General features: G+C 38.8%; 3 protein-coding genes across 3 annotated transcripts; 1 reads left to right on the top strand and 2 right to left on the bottom strand.

The window, feature by feature from the left end:
- Window positions 1-5,840: 5,840 nt before the first annotated feature.
- Window positions 5,841-6,112, bottom strand: K444DRAFT_691655 (uncharacterized protein; the record flags this gene model as incomplete). The annotated part of the gene is made up of 1 exon (XM_024887800.1): window positions 5,841-6,112. The coding sequence occupies one exon, from the start codon at window positions 6,110-6,112 to the stop codon at window positions 5,900-5,902; it is 213 nt and encodes a 70-aa protein (XP_024734473.1). The 3' UTR covers window positions 5,841-5,899.
- A 3,441-nt stretch (window positions 6,113-9,553) lies between these two features.
- K444DRAFT_614972 (HET-domain-containing protein) lies at window positions 9,554-11,861 on the bottom strand. Its single transcript, XM_024880625.1, has one exon. The coding sequence runs from the start codon at window positions 11,766-11,768 to the stop codon at window positions 9,675-9,677; it is 2,094 nt and encodes a 697-aa protein (XP_024734472.1). The 5' UTR covers window positions 11,769-11,861; the 3' UTR covers window positions 9,554-9,674.
- Window positions 11,862-14,938: 3,077 nt separating this feature from the next.
- K444DRAFT_644427 (uncharacterized protein) lies at window positions 14,939-16,198 on the top strand (the record flags this gene model as incomplete). The annotated part of the gene is made up of 1 exon (XM_024884961.1): window positions 14,939-16,198. The coding sequence occupies one exon, from the start codon at window positions 14,939-14,941 to the stop codon at window positions 16,196-16,198; it is 1,260 nt and encodes a 419-aa protein (XP_024734471.1).
- Window positions 16,199-16,211: the final 13 nt, after the last annotated feature.

The following is a 16,211-nucleotide window of genomic DNA, read 5'->3' as shown; positions in this document are numbered from 1 at the left end:
AATCTCTGGCTATTACGGATTAGCTATAAAGGTAATAAAAAAGGTAGGCTTTTTAAAATAATAAATAATAGCTATTAAATCTTGAAAAAGCTACTATATAAACCGATCTCCGCCCGTAAAGGAGGATAAAAGAACGAACCGCCGACCTAGATTAGTTACTAAGATATTCTTATAAATAAGAGTATTTATTAAACTATTATATATATTTATACGGATCTTGTCTTAATATAAACGGAGCTAATTAAGGAATATAGTCTTATAAGTAATAAAAGCATCTATAATATATTACTAAAAGAGCCGGTAAATATAAAAGAGAGATAATGCCTTGTAATTACGGGTATATAAACGGAACTAGTAAAAGGGCTATTACTCTAAATAGATCTATTAATGGGTATAACGGGTATCCTATAAGGTCATTTTATAGTACTACTCGTATTTGCTATATGGAAAGAGAAGTACGTAGTAAAGTAGTATATATACTACGTAAGTAATAGTTACCTAGTAAAATTGCGGACCTTAATAGCTAGGCTCGCAAATTACAAGGAGAATATTATATTAACTCTCGTCCGTAAACTCGTCTGGGAGGATTCCTGCTAGCTCCGTAGCTATAGGAAGGTTCTCGCAGTAATGGTTTGCCCTAGACTAGAGGATTAGGTATATTTATAGGCTGAGAAGAATCCGAAAGTAACCCGTTTAGCTAGCTAATTACTCCCGGACTATCTTATAGATTTATATAAAGGAATTACCATAATCCGCAAGTATCTCGTAAAGGCCGCAAAGAATAGCTTAATTAAGTTACGGGTAGTACCGTAACCGGAGATTAGTTATATAGTCTGGATTATAAAAAAATAACTAGGTAAAGGCCGGAACCTATTATAAGCCTGGCTCTAAGGGTCCCTAGTAATGAAATAGCTTCCCATAGATCTAAAAGTAGTAAAGATTACAAGAGAGATTAGTATATATGTCTTTGGTATAGCTTACGGACATAAAAGTAAGTATAGAATTATATACTCTTATATTTTAATAAAAGCTACGGGCTTGCGGATTATTCCCTTTAAGAAGTGCCTGTAAAAAGAACAGAGGTATTCGTAACTTATTTACTATTACGTCTCCTTTCTTATAATAGAGCTCAAATTTCTAATTCGTGCCCGTAATTGCCTCTAATATCTAGTACCTTATACTATAATTCTCGTACTTAATATTTATCGGGCCAAGATTATAAGCGGGCTAATCCCGGAACTATAAATAAAAGCTAATAGGTAAGACGGGAGGAGAAAGAGGAGAAGGAGAAGGTAGTAGTAGTAGAGTAGCCTTTACTAGCTAGCTACAGGCCGCATCTAGCTTATTATAGGTTTAACGGATCCGTTTTCGAGGCCGAGGGTTATTCTTATCTATAGGAGGCCGTATAGGTCCGGTACGGGTCTGTTAAGGGGTATTTGGATTAATATTTATAAGAGGAAGGCGCCTCGCAGCCCGTTTAGCCTAAAGAAGGTTAGTAACCAAGTACGTAAGTCCGGATATATAAGAATAAAGAGACCTTATATTATAAATATGTCTTATACGGATCTCCCTTAAGATTTAGGGGAAATCCGCTATATAGAAAGTATTATCTATAACCGGTATAAAAGTATAATGGGAAAGAATTCATATTTATATAATTATAGGCTAAATAAAAGGCCGAGGGATATATAGGGAATAGTAGAGAGCTTTGGTATTCCTAGAGCGAGTAATATATGGGGGGCTTAGGCTCAAGTTTTGGTATTCCTTACGTAACTAGTTTTTTAACTAGGTAGTCCGACCGTCTAATAGTATTATATAGACGAGTTTAAGGCCGCTTTACTAAAATTATTAATTGGCGGCCTTATATAAGCTCCGGGGCTAATTAATAATTTTGCCCTAAACTCGTCCCGAGTAGGGTTAGAATTAAAGGGGATATGTGACTTAGTAAAGGCCTTTATAGATAATATAAGAAGAAGAATAGCCCATAAGTATATAAAGTTATTCGTAAGTAAGTTAAAAGCTAAGCAAGACCTTATAATATTTCTGGGTATACTATATTACTCGTATAGTTTATATTAGGAAGTAAAAGAATATAAAGCCCTGCTTATAAAATTACCCATAAAGCTGCCATATAGAACTAGTTATAAGAAAAGACCGGCAATCATAAATTCACCCCTACTACCTTAAATAACTAGTCCTATAACTTATTAATAATTATTATAAAGGATAAAGCAAGTAGAAACTACTTATGGGAGAGTATAAAAGATAGTTACTAATCCGTTAACTAGAGCTTAATCCGTAGAATTATCCGTAATTAGTTATTAAAATTATTACTTAGTAGCCATATATAAATCAAGAACTTCCCAAAGCTATAAATTAATATCCGTAACCTGTTATAAAGCCCTTCCTGCGGATAGAGATTCCGTAAGAGTATTACGGGTATACTAATCTTGAGTTATAGCTTGGAAAGGGGTAGACCCGGTAAATAGATACTTTATAAGATCTCTGGCGGTAATTCTATAATCTCAGGATCTGCCTCGTTTATATTAGCCGAATCTACTATGAAATATGTCCGTTCCTGGCTAGGGAGCATATCCAGGATTATTTAGTTAAGCTTACGGACCGTATTATTTAGGGTTAATAGGATTGCCCGTTTATTAAAGGCCCGGTAATTATACGGGGCCCGTAAGAGTCATTCTCACGGGTAGACATAATTAATTAGGTCCGTAACTAACTAGGTATACGGAATAAAAGGCGGGAGTATAATCTGCCTATTTAAGGACGGGTTATATAGCAGATAACTAATCCAGTTTATAAAATCCTGCTCGGACGGGTTATTATGAACCCGTATATTAATCCGTAATAATAGCTAATAGAGCCATAGCCAGATCTATATCCGCTATAGGCAGGCCCGTACTATATTAGCCCGCGAATTATATGGGACTACTAGTAAGATCTGGGCAAAGTCTTCCCTAAGGATTACGGGCACCTCTCTAAAGAGAATATCGTCCGTAACCGATCATAAATTAACTATTAGCCAGTATACTACCTCAAAGTAGTACTTGTACTATATAGGCACCTCGTCCCAGATAATCAGGTCCGTAAATCATAAGAGAGCCCCGAGCTAGCTTGTCTTAGTAATTATACTTATAGATAACTTATTAAGCTCGAGCGGGATCCGGAACTAGGAGTGAGACATATGTCTATCCGGGAGAAGGAGAGCCATAATACCCGTTAATGCCACGTATAGGACTACCTTATCCTGGCTATAGTAATAGTAGTAGAGGGTCTTATAAAGAAATGTCTTACCGGTCCTGCCCGGGCCTTATAAGTAGAAGTGGGCAGTCTACGAATTATCCGTAATTACTACTATAATTATCTGGAAGCAAGAGTACTAGTTCATGTTTAGCTAGGCTTATATTACGGTCGCTAGTAATATCTTATAGGTATAATTAACCCGTAGATTAGCTATATAGTGGCTTATGGTCTAGTTAAAGGTATTCTCAGGCAGGGTAATATTCATAAGTATTTGCTAGAGATTTATAAGGCCGAGACCAAGTAAAAAGAGGCCGTAATTATAGTAAGAATTAACTAAGGGTAGCGGGAAATTAATTAATAGGTTATAGGCTAGCTTGCGGGCCAAGTTATTATAGAAATGCTTCTTATACTAGTCCCAGATTACTCGCTTATCTATAATTAGCTACTAGCGGATACCTATAAGAAAGAGTATCCGTAAACCATGGCTAGTTATTAATAAAATAGCCTTGTTAAAGTACTAGAACTACTCCTGATTATTCTCTGCTAAGCCGCAAGTAATATAGGTAGTATAGTATATAGGATAACGGATGCCCTTAACTAAGTAGAGCTTATTAAAGGACCGCGGACCGTATATAACTATTAGTAAGAGCCATAAGTAGAACCGCTCGCCTGAAACTGGGCTATAGTAGTAAATACGGCCAATACTATACCCTCGCTCGCAGTACTTCTATATCCGGGTCTTAGTAACCTATATAAAGTACTATAGGAACTCGTAGTAGAGGTACTAGCGGCCGTTCTCGTATATCGTATTATACTTAAAGAAAGCTATTAAGGTCAAATAGGTATTTGCGGCCCGGTTTACGATTTGCTCGGGCAAGAGATTATTCGTAAAGCAGACCATATGCTACCCAGGGAGGTAGATCGCCAAGTACTAGACCGGGGGGAACTCCTAGTATATTAGGTACTCGAACAGGCGCCAGAAAGCCTCTATAGGGCCTATATACCGAGCTTAAAGGTATTAGGTAATCTTATTATCCGTTCCTGAGACTATAATAGTCATATAGTCCGTTCTTTTATAGATATACTTATAGATATACTTAATTACTTATACGGAAGCGTAAATCTTAATATTAATATGGGAGCGGAATTTCTAGAGGAGGTACGGGTTATATGAAATGACCTAGTAGTTATTACGGATAACTTCCTGGCCTAAAAAGTCTGGTTTACGGACCGTAAACGTATGACTATTATCCCGGTACTAGTACTCGGGATACTTATTCTTGCGAATAATTATTATGGCTATAAATGCTTTGGGGAACCTCTTCTAGTATACGAGCGGGGCTATAGGCATCTTACGGACCATATACGGGGCTTTCGGATTATCTTTAAGGCTATACGGTCCGTAAGATATCTGACTAGTTACTATAGTTATAAGTTTGCCTATAGGATCCCATAACGGGTCTAGGAGCTCGGTATAAATAACTTCGTTAACTAAATTAGGGATTAAGAAGACGGCTTCCTTCCTAAGAAATAAGAGCAGGTATATATACGGGAGGCTATGCTTCTAGTACTTAATCATATATATATAGCCTATATATAGTCTAAAAAGGTAATTCTTTAGGTCTGCAAGTAGCTCTCTTACCTTTAATATAAAGACCCGGTAAAGGAGATCCGGATAATTAATAGCTTGCTACCTATTTAAGAGGTAATCTATAATCTCAGGCTAGTACGGGTTAGTTATAAAGGTAATAAAGAAGCTTGGCTTACTAAAGTATTATATAATAGTTATTAAGTCTTAAAAGAGCTATTACATAAAGTAATTACTGCCCGTAAAGCTTGACGGGAGGATAAAGTAATAGCTAATATTGCCCGTACGGATATCCTTGCGAATTAGAGTATCCGCAAGTCCTATATATATATTCGTACGGATATTTTACTAGTATGAGTGGAGCTAGTTAAGCGAGATAGTCTTATAGGTAATATATATATTAATAACGTACTACTAAAAGAGGCGGCTAGTATAAAAGAGCAGGGAGAAGGCCGGATAAACGTAGAAGTAGTACCGGTAAAAGACCCGCTACTCTAGCCATATCCGCTAATAGATCCTATTATAGTCCTATAACTATAAACCGTAGTACTAGCCCGGGTTACTATACGAGAAGAGTAAGATATAATAGAGCGGTATATATACTATATATATAATATTAACCATACGTATTTGCAAATGCTTGCAGCCTGCCTCGCAGACCATAAGTACTAGATTATAGTAGCTTGTATTCGTATACTTATCCGGGATAAGGGCTATAATCTCGTTATTCGTTAGGAGGTTCTTATAATAATAATTAGTGCCTGACTCAAGAATTAAGCGTATTTACGGGTTAAGTAAGATCCGGAAATCGGTTTACTAGCTCGCAAGACGCTTGCGGGCTATCTTATAGACCATAATAAACGGATTATAATCCGTAAGTATATCTATAAGCTATAAAAGAACTATATGATCTAAGTAAGGGAAGTTAGTAGCCCGTATATTAGTTATAAAGAGCGGATTATAAAAGAAGAGTTATATAAAGGAGGATTTAGTATATAAAGCGGGCTATAGCGGGCCTTGGAAGTAGAAGAGCTTGCTATAGATCTAAAAGTACTAGATCCTACGGGAGAAGTTAATCCGGGTATTCTTCTTATAGCTAATTAACGTAAAGGCAAAAGCATAATTATATACCCGGATATTTATCCGGAAGGCCCGATAAAGCGGGTTATTGCCCGTAAAGAGGTAAGAGAGGTATAGAGGAGGCTTGCGGATCAGAGGAAGTATTACGTTACCCTTCTTATAATAGGCCTTAAAGTAATTGTCCATATAGCTAAAATAAAGGGCTTCGCAAGCTATATAGTAACCCGTAAGCGGACTAGTTATATATGCGGGAGCTGGCCAGAAGCGGGAAAGAAAGGCAGGAGGCCGTATAGTAGGTGGGTTAGTAAGAGGGTCCTCTATAATATAAACTAGGGCCGCAACGGACGGTTAATGGATCCGTTACTAGCGCCGTGAGGCTAGCTCGTCTATAAAGACGTCCGTAATTAACTATTATTATTACCGGGAGATAGGGAGGGTATTTGGATCAAGTTCTTGCAAGGCAGGGCACTACTAGGTATAATTAGTAGTATTTCGGGCCTATTAACTAGTTAATTAAGTCAGAAAAGAGGAAGGATATAAACTTAATAGTAAGAGCAAGTTTTATATAGCTTAGCCTGCTCTATAATAAAGTCAGAAGCAGGCCGGTTTTGCCTATAGGAAGTATAAAAGCGGGGAGGATCTATAGTAATAAAGAAAAGAAAGAAAGAAAAGTAATATAAGATTAGGATTTCTTTTCTTAGTACCTTCTATAAAACCGCTAGCTTTAGATTTTCTCCCAAGCTTTAAAAAATTATAATAAAAGCCTCTTATATCTCAGAACTATTAAAATATAGAGAAAGATACTCGAGTATTCTCTCTATAATCCTAAGCTAAGCTCTAAGGATTTAGATATAATCGCGTTCTAATACGTGATTCCCTAGAAGGAAGCAATTCTGATATTCCTTATGTGACTAGTTTTTTTCTAGGAGTTCCGGGAGCTAACCGGTTAAGGGTAGTCCGAATATAGCTTAATATAAAGAAGTAACGAGTTTAGGGCCGCTCTACTAAAATTATTGCTAGCGGCCCTATATAAGCTCCGGGGCTAGTAATAATTTTGCCCTAAACTTGTCCCGAGTAATTCTTTAAAAAAATACTTCTTAATAATAAACTTTTATAAACCTTTAATAAATTATATAAGAAAGAAAATAACTTATAAATTATAAAATTATTTATAAATAAGCTAAAACTATTCTTTTAATTTATATTTTATTTATAATTTCTTTTAAATTTTAAGTTTAATTAAATTTAATTATTATTAAAATATTATTTTAAATTATAATATAATTATATAAAAAGTCTTAATATTCTTAATAATTAAATTTTAATAATATAAGTACTTTAAATAAAAACTAAAATAAATAAGTTTTAAAAATTAAAGAAAATTAATTTAAATTCCTTTTATAATTCTTTTATTAATAAATATTATATAAAGAAAGGTTTTAATAAAAGTAATTTATTAATATTAAATAATATTTTTCTTTAATTTTATTTTAATAATATTTTTAATAATTTTAAAAAAATAAAAGCTATTATATTATATAATAGAATTATTATTAAAAGTTAATAATTTTTTTAATATATGTTTTCTTTAATATAAGATATTTTTATTAATTTATATTAAAATAAATTTTTTATATATATAAAAGATTTTAATTAAAAGAGCTTACTAAAAACTTTATATTATTAAATATATTAAAAATATAAACTATTTTTAAAATCTTTTTAAATTAAAATATTTAAAAATATATTTTTTAATTTAAAAGTTATTTTTATATTTTTATAAATTAATAAAATTAAATCAAATATAATTTACTTTATATATTTCTTATATTTCTTATATTTTTTTTTTTTTTTTTTTTTTTTTTTTTTTATATTATATTATATTTTTAAATAATTAATTTTATAAATTCTTAAACTTTAAACTTAATATAATTTCTTTAAATTATTAAAATTACTAATTATATATTTTAATTATATATATATAAGAATTTATATTTATAAACTTTTATTTAATATATTAAATTTAGTTTATTTTTATCTTTTTATTTCTAATATATATTAATTAAAAATTATAAAAATTATATTTATAAAGCCTTTTCTTTCTTTTTATAAATTAATAAAATAAAATTAAATATAATTTATATATTTCTTATATTTTTTATATAATATATTTTTTAATTAATTTATAATTAACTTTCTTTTATTAATTTAATTTATAAAATTCTTTTTTATATTATATTATTTATTTTTAATTAATTAACTTTATAAATTCTTAAACTTTAAACTTAATATAATTTCTTTTAATTATATATATATAAAGAATTATATTTATAATCTTATATTTAATATATTAATTTTATTTTGATTTTATTTATTATTTCTAATATTATTTTTATAAAGCTTTCTTTATTTTTTCTTTTCTTTTCTATTCTTTTTTAAGTCTTATTTATATTTATAAAACTTTTTACTTTTTTTTATAAATTACTATAATTTTTATTTATATATATAAAACTTTCTTTTTCTTTTTATAAATTCTTATAATCTTATTTATATATATAAAGCTCTTTTTCTCTTTTTATAAACTCTTTTAAGCCTTATTTATACTTATAAAGTTATCTTATAAATTATTATAGCTTTTATTTTTATTTATAAAACTTTTTCTTTTTTATAAGTTTTTTTTAAATTTTACTTATTTTTATAAATTTCTTATTACTTATATTCTTATTTATAACTTTCTCTTAATCTTTACTTATATTTATAAAGTTCTTTTTTTCTTTTTATAAATTATTATAATTCTTTTTCTTAGTTATAATTCTCTCTAAGCTATCTTATAAGCTTATAAAGTTTCTTATTTCCTTATATAAACTATTATAGCCTTTATTATTACTTATAAAGCTCTTTTTCTTTTATAAGCCTTTTAAAGCTTATTTCCCTTAAGTTTCTTATTAATTATATTTTTATTTATAATTTCTTTTTAGCTTTTACTTATATTTATAAAGCCTTTTCTTCTTTTAATAAATTATTATAGCTTTTTCTCTTACTTATAATTCCCTCTAAGCTATTTTATAAGCTTATAAAGCTTTCTCTTTTCTTATATAAACCCTTATATCCTTATTCTTATTTATAAAGCTCTCTCTTATACCCGTAGAACTTCCCTTAAGCTCGTATGGCATGTGATATGCAAAAGTTTTAATGTTCCTCACGTGACTTGTATTTTTAGGGAGTCCCGAGAGCTAGCCAGAGCCTTGAGAATTCCCCCCCGAGCTTTAAAAAATCGCAATAAAAGCCCCTTGCATTCCAGAACCACTAAAATAGAGAGAAAGGTACTTGAGCTGCTTCTCTCTAATCCCCAGCTGAGCGCTAAGGATTTGGACATAATCGCATTCCGATGCGCGATTTCCTAGAAAGGGGCGATTCTGGTGTTCCTCACGTGACCAGTTTTTTTCCAGGAGTTCCGGGAGCCAACCGGTTAAGGGTGGTCCGAACGTAGCTCAATATAAAGAAGTGATGGTCGATATCCCTCCTTCGGTAGTGGCCTTTCCAGACAGCTGCGTTGATGATTTGTTCGAGTATATATTTGCTTTCTCCGCCACCTTCCAACTAATTTACGTTTTCACAAGATATTGCCTGACGTCAAGAGTCGAGACCCCAACGGAGCCAAGGTACATTCACACTCCATATTCTGATCGGGTTTGAATGATTGAACGACTTTCTCTCAGCTCTTCCAAGCAATTCCCGGTATTAATAATCAAGCTAATCCAATCCTCTTGAATTTAATTTTGTCCACCAACTCGCCTTGCATGACACCGTGCACGTAGCATTCTCCAACAAGATGAAAGTGTTCGGAATCAGGGATCGCTCGTAGGATGAATGGCACTCTGGCTTGCTCAAAAACCCAGACTTGATCGTCTGGACGAGAAGACCGGGGGCCAAGACCAAGATACTCGTTTTCTGTGCGGAATAACTGAAGACGGCCAAATCTCAAAAAGGGGTATAAAGATTCTGCGGCTTCTTTCAGAGCGATCCGGAGGTTTTTTCTAGAATCACAATCTAGGCAGTAGGATACAAATGCGGGGATGTCTTGGATCAGAAGATCCAAGGAAGCCACTCCAAGTGACCTGAGGTGCTGTGAAAAGTTGCTGTCTATGTTTGCAAGATGCTGGAGTATTAGTTCTAGCTGTCGCCTCATATCTCCTATAGGGCGATCATCGAACCAACAGAGGAGGCCATGGATGATCATGGCAATGAAGGACGAGGGGATATCTTCTTGATTGGCATTTTTCAACCTCGATCGAGCGAAGTCCCCCATGTATGTTCTCCAGTATGCTTCGAATGTACTTTGGCCGTTGAGATACATATGGGGAAGCTTGGATAAGAGGTTGATCTGACTGATAAATTTTTCAGGCGTCGAAAGCGAATCTCCTGTGGCAACTTCTGAGACGGTTCCTAGGCAGTATCCATTGACAAAAAGAATGATGTTCGCTATAGACCGTGTTTCTATAAGGGAGGAGCCGCTTATATATGCCCTATATAACGGCTTGTCGTCCTCGAAGATGTTGGCCGTGTCGCCAAGGCGTAGCCTTCCGGTAGTATGGCGAACAGTCAAGTCTGGTACCCATGAAGGTAAGGTGCTAGGTTTCGGGGTTTCTGCGTCCTCTACATGACTGAGCAGCGATAAAATCGGGGTCGTTGTTAGAATGTAAGACGCTGTGTGAATGTAAAGATCTGCGACTGCGATGTTGTAGTCGGGTGGAAGAGCTGCATCGTCGAAACCTACTCCGAGGATCTTTTTCGCTATGCCTAGGTTGCCATAGACCTTATCCCGTGGGTCTGAGGAAGACAATTTCCGAGCAAGAGCAAGAACAAGAAGGAGCAGCATGCCTTGATTGATTGAACCGTGGTGATCTTCGAGTATTCTAACACTTCGACTTCGCTGCAACATCCCATTAATCATACTGCGTGTAAGCGCGATTGGATTTATTACTGCTGAGGGCAAGTCTTCCCCAGAATTATTAGGTGCTTTCATTGGCCACCAAGGAGCATGCTCAGAGTATGCGTCAAGAGCATGGATCTCGTCAAAAACAAAAACATGTTGGCCACTGACCAGACGAAGATTTTTGGCAAGAGACGCTTCCTGTAAGATCCAAGTCCGGCGGAACCAATTTCTTTGGAAGAATTCGTTCCAGGCTGACCAGTCTGCGTCTTGGGGAAGGCAGTGTCCCAGCTCCTCGACCAGCTCCAGCGACTTCGGGCCGTACTGGTCAACTTTGTCCCAGCCCTCCCGTGCAGCCATTTTGAATATTCCACGTCCAAAAGTGTTCAGCATGTTATGAGCTCTTCGTGAAGCTTCGTCCTCTGGGCCGAGCCAAGCAAGAACAAGATCCGCAGTCCCGTAGATGTCAGACATCATTTCAACCTGCGATGTGCGTTCTTCATCGTCCGCCTGATTGATACAGACGGCATCAACCCAGATCCAGGCAGGCTCATGCTCTCTCGTCCTGATATGTTGCAAGGCATCGTAGAGGTTCTTCCGAATTGCAATTGGCTGCTGATTGCAAAAAGCAAGATGGTTCGGTTCATTCCAGACTTCGTGTGCCTCGTCCGAAGGAAATGGACTCCCCCAAGTATAAGAAAGCGCTGTAAAGGGTGGAAGAGAGCCGAGTTCGAAAGTCACTAGGTCAAATTCAAGAGCGGATCTTCTGCTGCGGGTTGTAAAGCTTATCAAACGTATTGCAGAGGCTGAACCAAGATCAGGGTATATGAATGTACTGCTGCCGATTAAGAGATGGCTGCGGTAGCGATTGCTAATGGTTGACAATTTTTGTCGAAAACGCGAAGGCATTTGGGAGGCTTTCGACCCTTTGACGGGACAACAGGTAAGATCTTACAAGAAAGGAAATCGATTCGAGCTAGCTCAATGCAAAGCGTTACTCTCCATGTACTAGTGACCAAGCAGGAGAGAAGGACTGGCTGACATTCAAACATGGCCCTGAAAGCAGAGATATGACTGAAGTTGGCAAGCGTTGACGGCGCAAGGCAGAGAAGTTATGGATAGGTAGGAGTTTCCGAGTGCTTGGGCTTGCAGAATTCGGCTGACTAATGCTGACGATCCTGCACACGTCACCCTTTTCGAAAGATGTAGCGCAACTCACAGGGAGCTTCACAGCACGGTTGCACTCGATACATTCATCTGGTTCGAGGATTGCAAAGGAGGCTTTGCCAGTCCTCTTGGATCCTTCCTGCTCTTGTGGGCTGGTCCTGACTTGTATGTCGATTACCATCATTGGGCTGGCAAATTTAGAAAATGCCATGGAATATTGCAAACACCGCAGTCGGCGCTTGACTTGCCCAACGGAAAGCCAGACGGACTAAGGAACGACACGGACGGAAGTATGGAAAAGGGAGACGCAGAGGAGAAGCCGGTAGGGACTTGGTGGGGGTATGTAGCGGAAGCTATTTGGCCTTTGTGGAGGCGGTTAGGAGAACCAGACCTTGAAGAAGGAAGTTAAAGGTGAAGGTGATTGGGAATGGATCTTGAATACAGCAGCAGCTTCTGAATGAAGAAACGACAATTTGACGTCTGCAGAGCTTCCCTTCTGAGACTTCCGAGTCTCTTAATGGTAGATCAAGATTACCATCGGATCAACAAAGATGCGAAGCTTCTCTTCAAATAGACCCGCAAGACGCCGCCATCTGCCCATTTTCCACCGAGCAAAGCCTGAACATGGCCGACATAGAGTGTAAGGACCCAATTCGGCAGCAAATACTGGACCCCTAGCAGTGACCTCATTTAGAAAGAGTGCCGAGAAATATTGATGAGGAAGACGTATGGAAGGGCGAAGTCCGATGTTCTTCGCCAGAACCTTTTGGTTGGGAGGATTATTTAATATGAAGTGACCAATGGCTACAGGTCAACTTGAACCCTGAGAATATCACCGGAACACTATGCTTCCCCGCATGCAATATCGACCATAAATTAATTTGGGGCTGAGAATGCCGGCGCTATTAACCTTATATCCACGTACTGCATTATAAGTTGAGTCAACTCCTGGTACATACCATCCACTTTACAAAGATTCCGTGGAAGCGGAGAAAAGATTTGCGAACCCCCTTGGCTTCGTGCCACGCGTTCCTTTTTCGTGGCTCACTTGCTCCGAGAATATACTGACACTTACGACGATAAGAGAACTGGAATACTGAGCCTTCATTTCGCAAACAGCAATGGTATCATGGGCATAACTGACTCTACCTACGTTATTCTTCCCATGCGCCTCTGAACTCCAGAAGGTCTCTCTGTCCATATAACTCCCCTGCCACGGTGACAATCATGTCAACGGTTGCCTTGGTATTCCAGAGAGCAGCCGCCCTTTTGTCTTTCGCATCTTGAATCTCGGCTTCCACTAGCTCATCAGCATCTGAGTCGTCGGTCTGTTCTTGATCGAGTCGAGTCAGTATTCTGGCTCTTGCGGCGGCAAGGGCGTCAGGATCTCCGGGGACTCCTTCGGGTGATAACTCCCCTTCCTCCTCTGAAGTGATGTCATGATCCTCTCCGCCACCTTCATGAACCGAGACTGCCTTTGGAATGGCTACTCCATTGGTATCGTCCTGAGTGGTAGATGGCTTCTCGTCAGGCAGTCGAGGGCCAATAAAGGAACCACCTCCCAGCAAATCTGTTGCCGAAATTTCAGCATCATTCTCGCTATCCTCTAAATTGACCTTCTCGTCCTGCAAGTCAAGCTCAATTTCGTCCTCGTTGATTATCCCCGGAAGTTCTTCATGTTCCTCCTCATTAAAGTCTTTCTCAACCTCTTGCATACCTTCCTCCCAATTCTGGTTCTCGCGTAGGCCCATGCCAATTAACACGGCTTTCTTACCAAGCTCTCTCACGACACCAATCTCTTCACTTGTCAGCTCTCCCCTCTCCGGCAATCTTGCAAGGAGACTCCAAGCCCAACGACTGACACCTACTTCCACCTCAGCGCCTCTCTTCAACAGTGTTCCTCCAGTCAGAAGACCAAGCAACCGTAACACCGTAGATTTATCCATGCTTGCAATCTGTGCCGGCCGGGGATCCACTGTTCGCATCTTCCATCTCCACCATTTCGCAATAGCAACAGTCAGCTTCCCGATGTGCGTGGGATGATCCTGCCCGAGGGCTTCTAACACTTCGACAGGTGGGGTTTCTTGTAATTGAGCTCGCAGGAATTCGTGTCGAGCGATGATTGTGTTGAAATACCGTGTTTGCTGATCAATCTCTTCCCCTCTAGCGGGATCCGGGCTTTCCCACACTGCTTGCGAGGTTGCTACATATGCACCATCTTCATAGTATCCTCGAAAGTCTCCAAATACATTATCGTAAGTCTCTCTGCTATCGCTGGTTGGAGGGGTTCGAGGTGCCACTAATAGGTTAGGGATGCTAGATGCTTCTTGCCTAGAGGTGTGAAGTCAGCATTTGTCTGCATAGGAAGTCTCAGCCAAGCTCTTCCTTGCTCCTAAAACAGGCTAGGTGTACTAACCTGACTGATCTCAAGTAGGCCAACGCATCCATTTCCTCATCGTAATTGAGATCTTCATTACCTCCATCCATAATCGTATCATCGTCGAGGCCTGGGATTGCGCTTCGTTGGCCATATGTGGGATCGATTCGGGCTTCGACAGACGTTCGCGAACGCGATTTATTGGTGTAAACGGCCTCTTGGGAGTCCTCACCGTGTTTCCGTTTTGTTCCTGCCATGGTTGCAGATGGAACGGTGCAGGCTTCCATTCTGATGAGGCTGAAATTTGCAGCCTCGTGATTTGTCAGCAATGACCATTCTCTTATCAGCCTTGCAAATATCGTCACTTCCGCTCATCCATCCCTGTTGAGAGATTTACTGCAAAACTGGAATCCAAGGGATTTGGTTTCCTTATTAATCAATATGTTCGCTCTACCCTGAACATCTCGTACTTTCTGGGCTTTCCACCACCCAGAAGGCCCGCCGACTCCAACAGCAGATCAAGCAGATCGCCACCATGGCTCTTGATGCTCAAAGTAATTGGAACGTAGAGATGGCCCAGCCTCTCAAGATTCCAACATGTCCAAGCAGTCAGAGACCGATCCAGGAATTACCTTCTACTGTCCCGGCCATCATCCCCTCACACTCCGGCCGCGAAGTACTCCTCCCCTCCGAGATAATCTCCCACATCCTCTCGTACATTCCTCGCCGAGAGAATACGCAGTCAACATTTTGGGCTTGCAGCCTGGTATCTAGAGCCTGGTACTCTGCCAGCATTGCCCTGCTATACAATCGGCCATATCTCAATGGCGGAAACTTCAGCGAGTTCGTCAGAACAGTCTGCCCCTCCAAGAATGCGCATATCCGACAATCCACACTTGCAGTCCTGGTTCGGAAACTTGATATGGGAGAACTTGTGCATAACGCAAGCCGGAGCTTGACGGCAAGACTTCTGGGACGTTTGAAGGGGAACATCGAAGAATTTGTAGCACCACAAGCCTCCTTCGCAATAAACAGCTTCGCTGCCCTCAGCAAATGCACGAAGCTTCGCCATCTAGACCTGTCGCTAATTTCCGCCTCAATATCCAACAAACTCCTCTTTCAAACCCTCAAATCCCTCCGAGAACTCGAAACCCTATTCTTCCCACGAAGTTCCAGCCATGATCAAGAACACAACACGGGGGTAGCATACTTCTGGCCCCCAAAATTGTATGCCCTGCATTTGGCAGGTGGGGTCGACTCACATTTCCTGCGAACACACTTGGTCAACGCTCCGCCTTCCCTCCAACGGCTGAGCATTCAGCACTGTTCTCAAGTCTTCAGGCCTGCCCTGGTCGATATGCTCCAAACCCTTGGCCCGCAGCTGCAGCACCTTACAATCCGGCATCCGATGCAGCAACTCTGGGTCGGAGCTCTGGACCCAGTCCTCGATGAATGTCCCTCCCTGACTGCTCTCCGCATCTCGGCAGATTTCGTAAGCGATAAAATGTTCTCTGCTTTGTATGTCCAATCTCCGCATCCATTAAGGATACTGGATATAGAGTGTTCCCCCACTGCGGGAGCAGATGTGGGGGTCAGCGCCAGCGCTATCTATGACGCCGTTGAAGATGGGAGGCTGCCAGATTTAAGGAGCGTAAGAGTTAGTGCACATCTAGCTTGGGGAGCCACTGAAGGGACGAGGACAGATGCCAGTGATCTCGAAGAGATTTTGGAAGAAGCGGAGATGGAAAGGCCCTTGGGGGTTGTCACAGGTGTTTGGTGGAGTATGCCAGATTAGGGTTGAATAGGTA

The sequence above is a fragment of the Hyaloscypha bicolor genome (genome assembly GCF_002865645.1).
Source record: "Hyaloscypha bicolor E unplaced genomic scaffold K444scaffold_116, whole genome shotgun sequence".
In the NCBI taxonomy this organism is placed as follows: domain Eukaryota; kingdom Fungi; phylum Ascomycota; class Leotiomycetes; order Helotiales; family Hyaloscyphaceae; genus Hyaloscypha; species Hyaloscypha bicolor.
This window is presented reverse-complemented; position numbering and strand designations above follow the sequence as displayed.